Source organism: Xiphophorus hellerii, chromosome 4, assembly GCF_003331165.1.
Source record: "Xiphophorus hellerii strain 12219 chromosome 4, Xiphophorus_hellerii-4.1, whole genome shotgun sequence".
NCBI lineage: Eukaryota > Metazoa > Chordata > Actinopteri > Cyprinodontiformes > Poeciliidae > Xiphophorus > Xiphophorus hellerii.
In genome coordinates, this window is record NC_045675.1 from 7,785,643 (window position 1) to 7,799,463 (window position 13,821).

At 39.9% G+C, this 13,821-nt stretch overlaps 1 protein-coding gene across 1 annotated transcript; it reads left to right on the forward strand.

Moving 5' to 3' along the window:
* Window positions 1-5,719: 5,719 nt before the first annotated feature.
* Window positions 5,720-9,136, forward strand: irx3a (iroquois homeobox 3a). Its single transcript, XM_032561112.1, has 2 exons — window positions 5,720-6,252; window positions 6,753-9,136. Exons 1-2 carry the CDS (start codon window positions 6,034-6,036, stop codon window positions 7,818-7,820), a joined length of 1,287 nt encoding a protein of 428 aa, XP_032417003.1. The 5' UTR covers window positions 5,720-6,033; the 3' UTR covers window positions 7,821-9,136.
* The last annotated feature ends 4,685 nt before the right edge of the window (window positions 9,137-13,821 follow it).

A 13,821-nucleotide genomic window follows, 5' to 3' on the forward strand; every position in this document is an offset into this window, starting at 1 on the left:
TATGTGTGGTAACCAAATCTTCTGACGGGGTGATTAGTCTGTTCTCTGAGTCAGTCTGGCAAAGCCTCAAAAAATATTTCAGTGTTAGTTCAAATTGCAGGACTGAGCTTACCTGGGTGACATCATGGGGACTGATTAACCAATCAGAAAGTGAGATAACCTGTCGTATTATGAGAGAAACATCTCACTGGTCATCTAATGAAAAATAGAATGAATTATGTTTTTGGAAAACCATCAAAGAGAACTCTGTAAGTACCAAAAGTGGCAAAGATGGAGTACTGCAGCCAAAATAGCTGACTCATGACAAAGGCTGTTTTCCTATTTTAACCATTTTAAAATGTTATAATTTAATTGTATAAAAGACAGCTTCACATTCAGGGTTTAACTGCCTCAATGATCAACATTTAAAGGTATAGTTAATAATAGATTGCTTCAAAGATTTCTCAATTTTTAAATGATCAAAACAAGGTTAAAGTCCAGCAGTGCTTTTTTTGAAGGGACCTGGAAAAAGCAGGTTGTGTCAGTAAAAGGTCAAATTTGAGGTGTTTGTGTGAACTGCAGTCATTTGTCTGTTACTATGAGGTTTTGCTATTGTGCAAATCAAAGAATAATGGTTTTGTGAAGCAAAAGTGCCAATCTGGGGAAAACAGAAACAAGTAGATTAATGGTAAACTATAGAGATAAAACATGGTTTCTGAAGTTTATCTAATAAAATATAGAGAATTAAAACAGACAATAAGAAAGGCATTATCAGCTGAAATAAATTCTCTCACAGGCTTTTTCTTAGCTCGTCGTTGGTCATTAACCATCATGGAAGACATAATGAAACAAATTCTGCAGACATATCCTGTAGTATTATATTTTTATAAACATCATTTGAATTGCCAGAGGCAAAAGATCATCTGCCCATGTCATCAGCTTCCTATCATGCCAGGGGCAATGTTAAGCCACGTTTCCACTTGATGTGAAATGTTAATTCCTTTCAAATAAACAGGCCAGCAAAGTTAATTTCCATCATGTTTAGAATGTTACACGGAGAATAAATCATTGACCACAAGTACAAACATCCGAGGCAATTACTGCATTCAAGATTTATCTGAGGAAACATTGTCAATCTAAACCTCAGTAGCAAATATTTATAATTTATAATTTAAATGAAATTGGAACATCTGAATATTTTGGGATAATAAAGAAGTATTTTAGGAATTGCATCACTCTTGCTGTATCCAGAAAGTTCTCTTGTGCCACCACCTCGTAGTTTCTGTCTCCCTCTGTTTGCCTTTCCCTCTCCTCCCTCCCTCTTCTTTCCTTTCTCCTGCCGTCACCTCACAAAGAGCCTGGCAGCATCAAGCCAGCTTGCATTTTAATTTGGCCCTGAAGTTACTTATTTCATTATCGATCATCCGTAATGCTGAATCAATGTTCATCTTGTTACGTGGGCCATACCCGTGTAATACAGTGATAGTGGGGGCCCAGAGTTACTCATTCCCTTTACAAAGTGACTTTACCGTAAAATCAATGCCTTGTGTTACTGATACAGGGGGAAACTGAAGCAAATGGAGTGAAAGGGAATGGACAGCGAGGAAGCAAATTGGAGAAAAGGTACAACTCACCTTCAAAGCATGCATTCCTAGTTAGTGTGGACATTATGTTCCCTTAAGCCTGGGATTCATCACCAAAGTGCAGTGCAAGTGTTTTTTAATGCTTAACGCATTACATAATGTGATGAAATTTCAGTTTAACTGCTTTTACATTGATAGGACAGCAGACTTTGTCTGTGCTGCAGGCTTATTTATACTAAAATAACCCTGAGTTATCCTAGTTAAATATTTTGATTCTGCAGAAATACCTGCCAGGAGAGATGTTTTTACAACAAATACACAGGGCATGCTTCACATCACACAATAAAATCATATAAGCATTTTTGGTTGAATCATTAAAAAAAATGCCAGATTAAAACAGACATTAAGGGCAATTATTTAGTGGGCTAATGGAAAGAAAAACAAATCCACAACAGGTATAAATATTATAAGTTTTAAGTCCGTTTTTCTTAGATTTTTAAAAATTCTTCTTAGTGTATTTTATGTATCTGTACATGCAGTATTTCAATTAAAATGCACATTTTACAAAATGTATATGCCTGGCCAGAGCTCTGCAAGATCTGAATCTAAAATGGGATCCGTGCAGCTTGTACGCCTGAATTTAGTAGTTGCCTGCACCCCAAAGTTAACAAGTTAATGTGAAACACTTGCAAGGTAATGCATTAATTCACACTTTGATCTGCCGTCATAACCCAACTTAATAAGTTGCAGTCCATTGACTATTAATTTGTTTCCAAATGGTGCGAGCACAAGGAAAGGGTTCCAAAATGCTCTACTTTTCCACTAATGCAAATCAAACTTGGGCTATCTATTTAACATGCATGATTGGTTGGTGTAATGTAATTAAAAATCCTGCTCTTTAAATTATGCCAACAGTGAAAAAAATTAAACTTTAAATGTATTTTCAAAGTACACTTGCTTCTGCTGCTAAGAACAATTAATTTCCAGAAACTAATTCATTTATTGGATTAAGCCTCTGTTCTTTAAACACCGCCAGATTTATGGGCCCTTTATTTAACCCTAATGGGACATGAGTTTCAAAAGAGCATATTTGGAGATTGAATGTGTTGCACAGTTAGTTTTTTAGGTTACCAACAGATTTAGGTTTGAACCCACTGAGGAACATTCCTCATAGAACAACAGCAGCTCACAATAATGAGTTTGAAATCAGGAGGGTTGGGCACTTTTGTGAATTATTCCCAAACTTTTTAGTTGCTGTTTTATGCTTCCAGAAAAGCTTGCATATTTGGCATCAGCAGACCATTAGCTTTTGTTTATACTGGAAGTTATTTGTGTAATTTAAGGCTATTATTTCCATGTGTATCCATTAAGTGTAATTAATTACAATTCATTTTATTTTTTTTTCATTCCTTTTAATATTTAACTGTAAAGATGATCGGCAAGGGCTCTTTTAAAATCGATTTTGGGATAAGAGTTATGTTCTGTTCCCCTCTCCCTCTCAGTGTGTCACCGAGGCATTATGGAAAAGATCCAAATGTGTAATTTGAAGTGTCTCTGTTTGAAGCCTTTGATCTCGCCTGTTTTTGCAGAGCGCCTCGGCTCATCATTTGCGACGTGTCGCTGGTGCCCTGAGTATTGCATAAGGAACTACTGTTGAGCGATAGGCCGTGTATGTTTGCTTATGAGAATGTGAAATTGTGTCATCTGCATAATTACCGTCGAAGAGCTCTCGACAAAACAGCCCTCAAGTCACTCGCGTGTGATTGCCCTCTTTTTCTTTTCTTTTTTTTTTACAGCTGCAAATTAAATTGGCTCCTGCACACTAACATTTTGAAAAAGTAAATAAATAAAATTTATTATTATTATTATTATTATTATTATTATTATTATTATTATGCAGTGGCTTTCGGGGCAGCCCAGCACATGCTTACTGTTTACCAAGGCTCAGAGGGTTGCAACATCTTAATGCTTTTATGGCTGCGCCAGTTTCCCGGGACAGTGTGAAAGTGTTAACTTACTGCGTGATGTGTTTGATTGGGGGCAATAAATCAGACAGAAGTCTCTAGTCTGGATGGGTGGGGCGGTGGGTTAGGAGGGGGGATAGCCGGGTGGTGAAGGTGGAAGTTCTGAGCTACGCCGGTCCCGGAGATGAGACACGTGCCCATCCGGACTAGAGGCGCTGCTGAGCGGACATAAAACAGGCAGACACCTCGCTGGACTCCCACACTCTCACTTCGAGCAGCCACGTGGGCTCTCGCTCTCTCTTCTCTTTCTGTCTCTCTCTCTCTCTTTCTGAAATACATACACACACATACGCGCACACACATTTTTTTTGTTTGTTTTTTTACCTTCTTAAACTTCCTCTGCATCTGAAAGTCACATCTCCCGCGCAGCCCCTCTTCTCCCCCCACTGACCCCTTCAGTTTTGCGGGTCGATGAAACACGGGCGGGAGCGCGCGCGCGCGCGCGCCTGCGTGTGCCCCTGCTATTGACTGCTACGTAGTGATTACTATTCCGGTCGCATGGCACCAGCAAGCCGCTGTAATTAATAACCCCATAATCCGGGTTGGGTATAGCCTATGTCGGCAAGGAACACACACACACACACACGCATTTAAACATACACACACATTCAGGGCAGAGTTTTACAGAAACAAGGCGTATCCTTATGGGTAGCCCCACAGTAGAAATTATAGCTGCCATTATCCCTCCCAGACAATGATAACTATCTGCTTCAAAAGAAGATTAAAGGTTTATACAAGTTCAGAGTTCTTGGAAAAAAAAACGGATCGCATTATCAGACCAGAACTGAGATTGATGGGATTTCATCACGCCGTCAATAAGGCATTAAGACTTAAAGCATATTTAAATGGGGTGCCTGGGGGATAATATTACTAGTAGCATAATAACAATAATAAAAACAACTGAACTTCTGGGTTTGAATGGCGAATGATTAACGAAACAGATGCTGGTAGCTACCAAAGTCGGCTCGAAATGCGATTATGCTTGTCCCGAATACACACTTTTCTATATTGATTCACGGAATTCCAATTTTGACTCCCTTGTTTAGTTTTAATCCGCATTATTTACACGAAAGAAACAGGTTGCATCAAAATTACTTAATGGATGTTTAAGGATGAAGGGCTTTTTTTCTTTTTTCTTTTTTCAAAAAGAATAAACAGGTGTGCAATTTAAAATTAGTAAATATTGTGTGCGTGATTTTTTTGTTGCAAATTATTTATTATTATTATTATTATTACATTTTCCTTATCTTTAATTCTGTTTATGTTTATTCTCAGAATAAACATCTCTCCAGCCCAATTCACTATATTGTGCATCCATCTGGTTTTCAATTTTCTTTTACTTTGCACTTTGCCTTCATTAGCGGCTTAATGCGCCCCATCAGTGGCGTCTTCCCCCTTTGATACCAAGGGGTTACACGCGACCCCGTTTGATGTCTTGAATTAAAAGAAGGACTCCGACTCTGCTCCCTCTCCATGAGTCCAAACAGCAGCCCCAAACCGGTGCAGAAGAGCGCGGCTCTTACCCAACGATCAAGCCTTAAATAAATACATTTGTTTTAAAGTGTGACAAACATCATTTTGCACATGAATTCATTATTAAAGACAAAAGTTTCTGCCTGTGATTTACTTTGGAACATAGCATACATGTTAGGATGTTTGTGAACTTTCATAAAAAGAGGAAAAAGCGCGTTTTAAATTCAAATTTAAAAACAGACTGAATTCAAAGCGGGAGGAATTTTTAGTTTCGACGAGCAGCTTTCAGTTTTATCGAAAGAAAAGTTTGCATATATGTTAGAAACACAAAACAAACAAACAAAGAATAAAGATCACCAGCCAAGTTAATCATAGTGCTCAGGACCTTTGTTCATGTGGTCAAAATATCTGAATAACTTTTTTAAAAGTCTGTAGTTTGACAAACACTAAATGAAATAGATTGGCGAGCCATAAAATGAGATTTGAAGCCCCATTCAAAAAACAGCTCCCGACATTAGTGCATTTATCCGAAGGAGAGAAAGAGGGAGGGAGGAGAGGGAGGAGAGAGAGGGTGAAGAAGAGAGAGAGAGAGAGAGAAAGAGAGAGAGCGAAAGAGCGCTGTTTGGCGTGTGGTTTGTACCAGAGGGGTGAGATTTGAGAAATAGGAGGGGCTTCTAAACGACTAGAAATGTCAATCTGAGCAAGGGAGTCCCAATAATCTGAAGCAATCTGTAAGGACCTGACCTTAGTCCATCCAGATCAATAGGGAAGTGAGGGTGGAAAGAAGACGAAGAGGAGGAAGAAACAAGGGGCGCAACCGGGATCGTTTACAGTGGCTGTTCCCGAGGAAATATAGACTTCCAAAGCCTGGCACCTTTTGTTGCTCACATGTTCACACTGTAAAAGTGGATACCGAGGCAAGTCCGTTGCTTTGCGAGGCTGCAGAAGACTCTTCCTCCCCGCTTCCTATCAACATGTCTTTCCCTCAGCTGGGATATCAGTACATCCGACCGATATACCCGCCGGAGCGCCAAGGGATCGCCGGCAGCGCCCGGGCCGGGACGGAGCTGAGTCCGTCCGGCGCACTTTCCAACGTCCTCTCCAGCATGTACGGATCTCCTTTCGCCGCAGCCGCGCAGGGCTACGGAGCCTTTCTACCTTACTCCAACGATATATCAATTTTCAATCAATTGGTGAGTGTCTAACTCTATGTAATGAGTTGTCTCTCAACTTTTACGCGGAGAAACTTTTTGGGCGTATTTAGAGGCAGAACTTTTGCAGCGCCGGGTTGAACTTTGTGGCTTGGAAATTTAGTTACAAAGTTTTTTTTTTGTTTTGTTTTTTTTTACAAAGTGAAACATTAACAAAATCTTGTTTGAGATTATTCTTAGCTCCACTTTTCTGAAGTTGATTAAAGCGCGTTAGAAAAGTGAAAAATGTGGTGGAAGTGCACAGCTAATTAATTAATGAGAAATATTTTAAATAATTACACTTGCATTTATTTTCGTACATGCATATGGAGCAATTTGAAAAATGTAAATAAATAAATAAATGAATAAACAAACTAAAACTGAAAACATATAAAAACCTACTTTGTTTCTACCTTTAATAAGAACCTGCAGTTTTAGCCTATTGCTGTAAATAAACACTTCACATGGCGATTCAGCTCATGAATCCCTCTTTGTCTCTTTAGGGCGCCCAGTATGATCTGAAAGACGGCCACGGTGTCCAGCACCCAGGGTTCGCTCCCCCTCACCCTGCTTTTTACCCATATGGCCAGTATCAGTTCGGTGACCCGTCCAGACCCAAAAACGCCACCAGGGAGAGCACCAGCACTCTGAAGGCCTGGCTCAGCGAGCACCGCAAGAACCCTTACCCAACCAAGGGCGAGAAGATCATGCTGGCCATTATCACCAAGATGACCCTCACCCAGGTGTCCACCTGGTTCGCCAACGCCAGGAGGCGGCTAAAGAAGGAGAACAAGATGACCTGGACCCCCCGGAACCGCACCGATGAAGAAGGGAATGTTTACACCAGCGACCATGAGGGGGAGGAGGGGGACAAGAGGGAGGATGAGGAGGAGATTGACCTGGAGAACATCGACACGGAAAATATTGAGAGCAAGGACGACTTGGACGACCAGGACGACCTTCACTCGGACATAAAACTAGACGGAAGGAGTGACTCTGAGATTTCGGACGGTTATGAGGATTTACAAGGGCCGGATCAAAGGTTTCTGAAGGCTGTGGGGAAGGAGGCCAAGGAGGCGCAGAGAGGTGGAGAGCTCTTCCACGGCCACCATCACCACCACCCATCTTTGGACATCAAGGCGTCCCAACCAAACGCAGAACAGCTCAAACTCAACCAGGTGTCCGTCAGCTCTCCACCTTCAGAGAACAACCCAGCCCCGGCCCAGAAACCAAAGATCTGGTCCCTGGCAGAGACGGCTACGGCCCCCGACAATCCGCGCAAGTCGCCGCAGGTGAACGGCAGCGGCTCAGCAGCGACGGGAGGAGGGACGGCCACCCAGACCATCCTCGGCCCGCACAGACTAATCTCTTCCTGTCCCGTTGGGAAAATCCAGAACTGGACGAACCGAGCGTTCTCGGCGCACCAGCTGGCTTTACTGAACTCCAATCATTATCTGGGACTGGCGAACCAGGCCACCGCCACCAGCCTGGCACTGTACAGCAGCAGGCAAACGGAGGACAAGAGTCATAGTTCAGAGACTTCAGTCACAGGTACATGTCCCCGGCACTGAGACCCGCATGTAGAGAAAAAAAAAAAAACTAAACTCCAGAGACACTATTGGCCATTTCCTGTCATTCATTTCTTTAATTTTAGATCTCCCTTTGCCTTTTTCTCTCTCTGTCCAGGCCACACAGATGATCAGTGTTAAAGTGTTACAGCTAGGAGCAGACAGTGTTTGTATGTGTGTGTATGAAAGATAAATTGTTGTGAAAAAGCCCTTTACCCTTTTATAAAAAAAAGGAAACGAAAGCATTTAAGAAAAAGTAATAAATATTAAATTTGTTTAAAAAACAACAACAACAAAACATTTCCAAAATTCGTCATTACATCGATTCACATGTGCAAGAGAGTTTTTTTGTTGTTGTTCTTTCAAGGCGAATAATTTTCTAACAAAAGTCAAAGTGGGTTGTGATAACAGGCAGTAAAATTAGCGCAATTTCATGTTAATTTTCTGTCCCGCAGTTGAAGATCTAGTGCCTTTGGATGCAAAGAAAACGGCAGATCAAACAGACAGAAGGCTGTCTGGTTTTGACAGTTTAGATTTTTTATTATTTTTTTTTATTTTGATGCCATCTCATTCTTTTCTTTTGTACTGCTTCTTTTGTTTCTAATGCCATATTTATCCAAATGAGCTTTGATTCTTAAAATTTCATTCATCCCCGTGTGTAAGTGTGTGTGTGCGAGAGAGAGAGAGAGAGAGAGAGAGAGAGAGAGTGTGTGCACCGCTTGTGTTATTCCGTGAAGGCCTCTCTTTACACTCACTTGTTTTGGTCATGCAAATGAGCTCAATGCAAATTCATTTCAAGCTCCGTTTTTTTTTCTTTCTTTTTTTTTTTTTTTGAAAGACAATTGTCTTTTATATCACTTTATGTTTTAACTCTTCACAAGCCCTTATTGTTTATTTTCTCCTCCCCTGCACTGCATTTTTTATTTAGCTTTTACCCCTGTGTATTTCATTTTTAAAGCTTCAGGACCGACTTAAAACAGCGATGGTTCCCGGCTCCTTTTCCCCCCTTCCCTCTTCTTCTCATCTTTTAATTTGAAATCGAGTATGGAATGTAAAATAAGAATAAAAGATCTCTGTATAGCCTACTTACATTGTAAGCATGTCCCGTGTAAAACTGCTAATGTAATAATGTATGAACCTGTAGTCTGTGAGCTTTTTTCCCCCCCCCTTTTCTTTTTGTAAGTTCTGTGAGGATTTGATGTTATAATTTTTTGTATATAAAGTTAAGAATATGTACATACTTGTGAACCAAATTGTACAAGAAAGTCTATATTTTTGGCTAATAAATGAACTGCTGCAACTTAAAGAAGAAAAAAAAATGTTTTTCTTCATTTTGTTCTGTTTCAGTTGAAGGTATTTTGACAGCTGATTTTGATGATGCAGGTGGTGCACAGCAGCTTGAAGTACACCGCTTTGGGTTTGTGAGGGTGTGTGTGTGAGAGTGTGTGTTAGTGGACAGCCTGGGGCACAGACTTCATCCTCCGTGGCAGTGATAAGTAAATATTCGAGAGGGATTTATCACACTTTTATAGCGGAGGGACTTAAGGCTAATTAGCCAGCACTGCGGCATACATTTGGATATTAATGTTGTGGGATTATCCTCACATACAGGCGTAGCGCTCATATTAAAAAGCCTAATTCTTTCATTAATTTTCGCTGAAAATTGTGCTTTTTGAAATAGACTAAAGGTAATGAATGGCTGTTTGAGCGTCACTGGTTCAGTCGATCCTGAAGATGGGAGTTTTTTGCCTTTCGAACATCTCATCTTGCTCCGTTTGTAATTCATTTTCTCTCCCGCATAAATCATGCATTTTATTACTATTATTTTTTCATTCAACCAAGGCCGCTTTGTAGTGTAATTGTAATATATCGTGGCCGTATAACTAATAATAACGCCATTTGTTTTATTCGGCCGCGATGTGAGCATTTGCATGTGTGAGAGCTTATCAGAGGAAGTTTATGTAAACTTAGTGTTGGAGCTCCCTCTACAGTCGCATGCAGTCGGCTATGGTCTGCTGCACACACACACAGGCACACACACACACGTATTTTGTCCAGACTTCTACCCCTCCCCCCGCCATTTCTTAATTTATCAAACCAGATGTGAAGTGATTTTGATAGTAATGTCTTGCATTTATAAATATGCGCACGTTGATATCCTCAAGAAAAAAAGCGTGTTTACTTTAATCAAACGCTTCAGAAAAAGTACAGAGCGTTTCATGACTTCAATTTAGCAATACAATAATAATGATAATAATAATAATAATAATAATAATAATAATAATAATAATAATAATAATTAGAAGCTATTTTTGGATCTTTTCTTTTACACTTTTATTGTGTTTATTGAGTTTTCCCATCTTTGGTTATTTAACATTAGGCTTGGATGACTTCTCAGTTCAGTCTTGCAAATCACGTTATTACAAGAAAAAAAAAAGATGATCAACAACGACAGATGAGTTCAATAAAAACATCTGAAAATAAAAAGGTTAGAGAGGAGAGGGGGAAATAAAAAGGTTGTGAGAATCAATCTAAAACTGAAAGCATGTGAAAGTGTGGAGGGTATGAAATAAATGCATTTTTATGTCGGACTGTTTATTTTTTAAACAGAAAAAACAAGTTGTTTATATTAAACGCGATTTATTTCCTCTCGCTTGTTTTTTAAAGTTTGTATAGAAAACTCACAGAGGCCCAATTCAAGTAGTCAAAGGGACAAACACTGCATGTCTACCACTCAGAGCATCTGCATGAAAAACGCAACTCGGCCAAGGGAAACAGCGTTTTGTTATTATTATTATTATTATTATTATGTATTCATTTATTTATTGGAGAAGAAAAAAAATATGTTACCTTCCTGTCTAATCAATTATCTTCCCTGAGAGCCCCAACTAATCGTGTGATACATATTAATGAGGCATCAGCCAGGAATTGTTTTAACTGAATTTTTTAATTTTTCTTACATCTAATATTTTGATACGAGACGCTTTCATTTGAACTAATGCAGCACCTAATCTATAAATTTAGAGGGTTTTTTTTCTCGCTTAGATTAAAATAAAAATAATAATAAAATAAAATAAAAACAATAAGTACATGTTGGGTTGTGTTTTCAAGCGCACAGCAACAGAGGAGTTGATATTCCCTGTACAGCTCAGAGGATGTTTGCTCCTGAGGGGGCCCCACAACAAGGACCGTTCCTGATCACCAGGATTTCGCTGAAACTAAACGCTACTGAAGGGCCAGTGATCATGTCTGGGGCTCAGGGCCTCTCCTCTGATCAGTGCATGAAATTAGGGATTAAAAATGCCTCCGCAGAAACAAAAGTAATCACGGCTGCGTATGTCGCCATACGTGTCCAACCTGCTCCCGGCTACAAAGAGCAAATGGAATGCATTAGCTTACATTTTGTTCCGAGCCTTTACGCAGGGACCATTTCCAGGGGGAGGCGCGGACGGCTGTGTAACTCATTTCCCCGCACGTTAAGTGGATGTTCTCTCCGCTAATGAGTTATAATCAACACTGACTCCTCTGCTTGTTTCTGAGGTCCACGCAGCGTTAAGACTACAGAGTTTGCAGGGGTGTAACGCAGCACTCAACAGCCTAACAATAATCTGATCACAAAAAAGTCAGGTGGAAAAAAATTACATTGTAATTTTTTTATTTTTTTCTAAATCAAGATCTCGGGGCCAGTGCCGGTTCCTGCATAAATGGTGCCCTGGGCCAAACTCTTCTTCTAATGTCCCCATTACCCTGAGAAAACGAACAAAAAATAAAATAAAAATCTGATTTTTAAAAAATATTTATGGACACAATCCTCCATATTCAAAGGTTTTATACGTCACAAAATGGGTTTTAAGACATGGACAAACAACATGATACTTTAGTTCCAGTCGGTCAATATATTGTGTTTTTATAGCGGTCACCTTTCATTACATTAACAATTCTACTTTGTTATATTTTCCAAATTAGAGAAATGTCTCTTAAATCTGAGATTGTGTTCTAAAGAATCTGTGTTCATTCAAGACAAATTCAGTTGCATTCTGAACAGTTTAAATATAAAGCATTTAAAACACAGATTCAGTTGTCTCCAATATTGTTTAATCAATTCATAAGAAATGTCATCTTAAGATAAACATTCATTTCAAACCCAGGAATACGGAACTATAAAATCCAGTCTAGTCTGAATTCAGTCGCATCCATTTCAGCTTGAAACTAGTTATGATATAATTTAGTCAAATTCAGTTTGTAATGCAAAATGTTAAAAAGTGTTCTGTCTAAGGAAGACCAGCCAATTACTCAGTCATTGACTTTGTAACAATTCCAAGTCCTGAGTAGTTATTAACATTATGAAAAGCTCCCTAAAAAATAGTCTTCAAATTAAGTTCTAAGTTCACTGTGCACATCTGAGTCCATTATGAGAATAATTACCTATTCAGGGTGTTACAATAACATAATCTTGCCGACCTTATGTTGTGCTCTTATTGCCATTACTTGGGTATTAGCAATAAATATGGGTAACTAAACAAAAATAAAATAGATAAATTATTTTATTTTACCTTTATTTTATTTATTTGCTTAGTTTTTGTTTGTTTACTTCCAATCCATTGCACATACACATCAATCAAAATTGCATCCTATTTATTTATCTATTGCTTGATTGATTTGTTGATTTAATTGTCTTCTGGCACCCCCAGCCACGGTAACCCTGAGCAGAGAGCCATACTACCCAAAGTAAAAAAGTCAGTAGCCGAGGCCTGTGCATTGTGTTTGGGTTTGCTTGACTGACAAAGCTTGTGAAACTGCACTTCAAGATTTCAATACAGATTCAGATTTAGCACTTTCAAAGGCAATCAAATCCAAATTATGCTTCCTGTCCTGTAATTAAAAACTAATTAATTAACAGTTTAGTGGTATTAAGACTGTGGGAAACACTGCCCCATTTGACAGCAAAAACAAATTGTGCTTCATTTCCTATTTAATCACATTTCATATGTTGTCTTGAGTGCTGTTGACCTCTGCTCGCTTTTGCCCTCAACACACTGAGACAGTACTCCAATTATTGAAATTAAATAGTTATTTAGGAGGGAAAAAATTAACGAAGCAGATTTTTGAACATGAAATTTAATATGTCTGCCATGTATCTGGAGAGAAGTGGACAGAAGTACCAGACAACTGGAAGACTCCGGTCAATGGAGCCATCAGAGGACCTTATGTGAATGAGGAGAAACCATGAAGTAAATAAACACTAGAGCATATCTTTGGAGGGGACCAGAGGAGTCCTGTGAAAAAGGAGGCTGCTGCACATAAAAAGGGTCACTCTTGAGTTTTCACCTCATCCACTCCTTCTGTCAATGTTTCTCTTCAAGACCCTGGATGGTCTGGCCACACCCCCTCCTTCCACCGAAACAGACAAATGTCATCCCCTTTGTGGACCTTGCTGGGGTTAGAAGTGGCCTGCTGTCTTTGTGCACGGGGCTAATCCTTTTATGAGCCACTGTCAAACCCGCCCCCACCCGAGCGCTTGCCCAGACCAGGAGAGTCGCTGCCCCCTTTGGGAGCACACCGGGCCTGTGTGTTACCTGACAGGGAGAGCACATGTTCCAAACAGTACGCATGTTGGTGCAAAGGCCTGTGGGTCGGTGCACTCCACGGCAACTTGTTAGGGAAGAGAGGAGCTCAGTTTTACCCCTTCCAAACATTCCGTGTCTCCTGCATGTTTTATACGGCATGCATTATTGAGAAACCAAGTGAAAGTGCACGAGTAACATGCTAAAGAACTGCCAGGGAGCATAGACAGCAGGGTTGTTGTGCTTCCTTAGGTTGAAGAAAGGACAAAAGAACTCAGAAGGAGTGACATTCTCCAGGGTGAAGCGAGAGAGAGGGAGGGCACTGATTTCATGCCTTTTGTTGACGAAGGTTAGGGAGAGGAATTCTTTCACTGCATCCGAAAGGCAACAAGTGGAGAAGGGGGCCACAGGCCAGAGGGAGAGAGGGTTTTGGGAGGGTG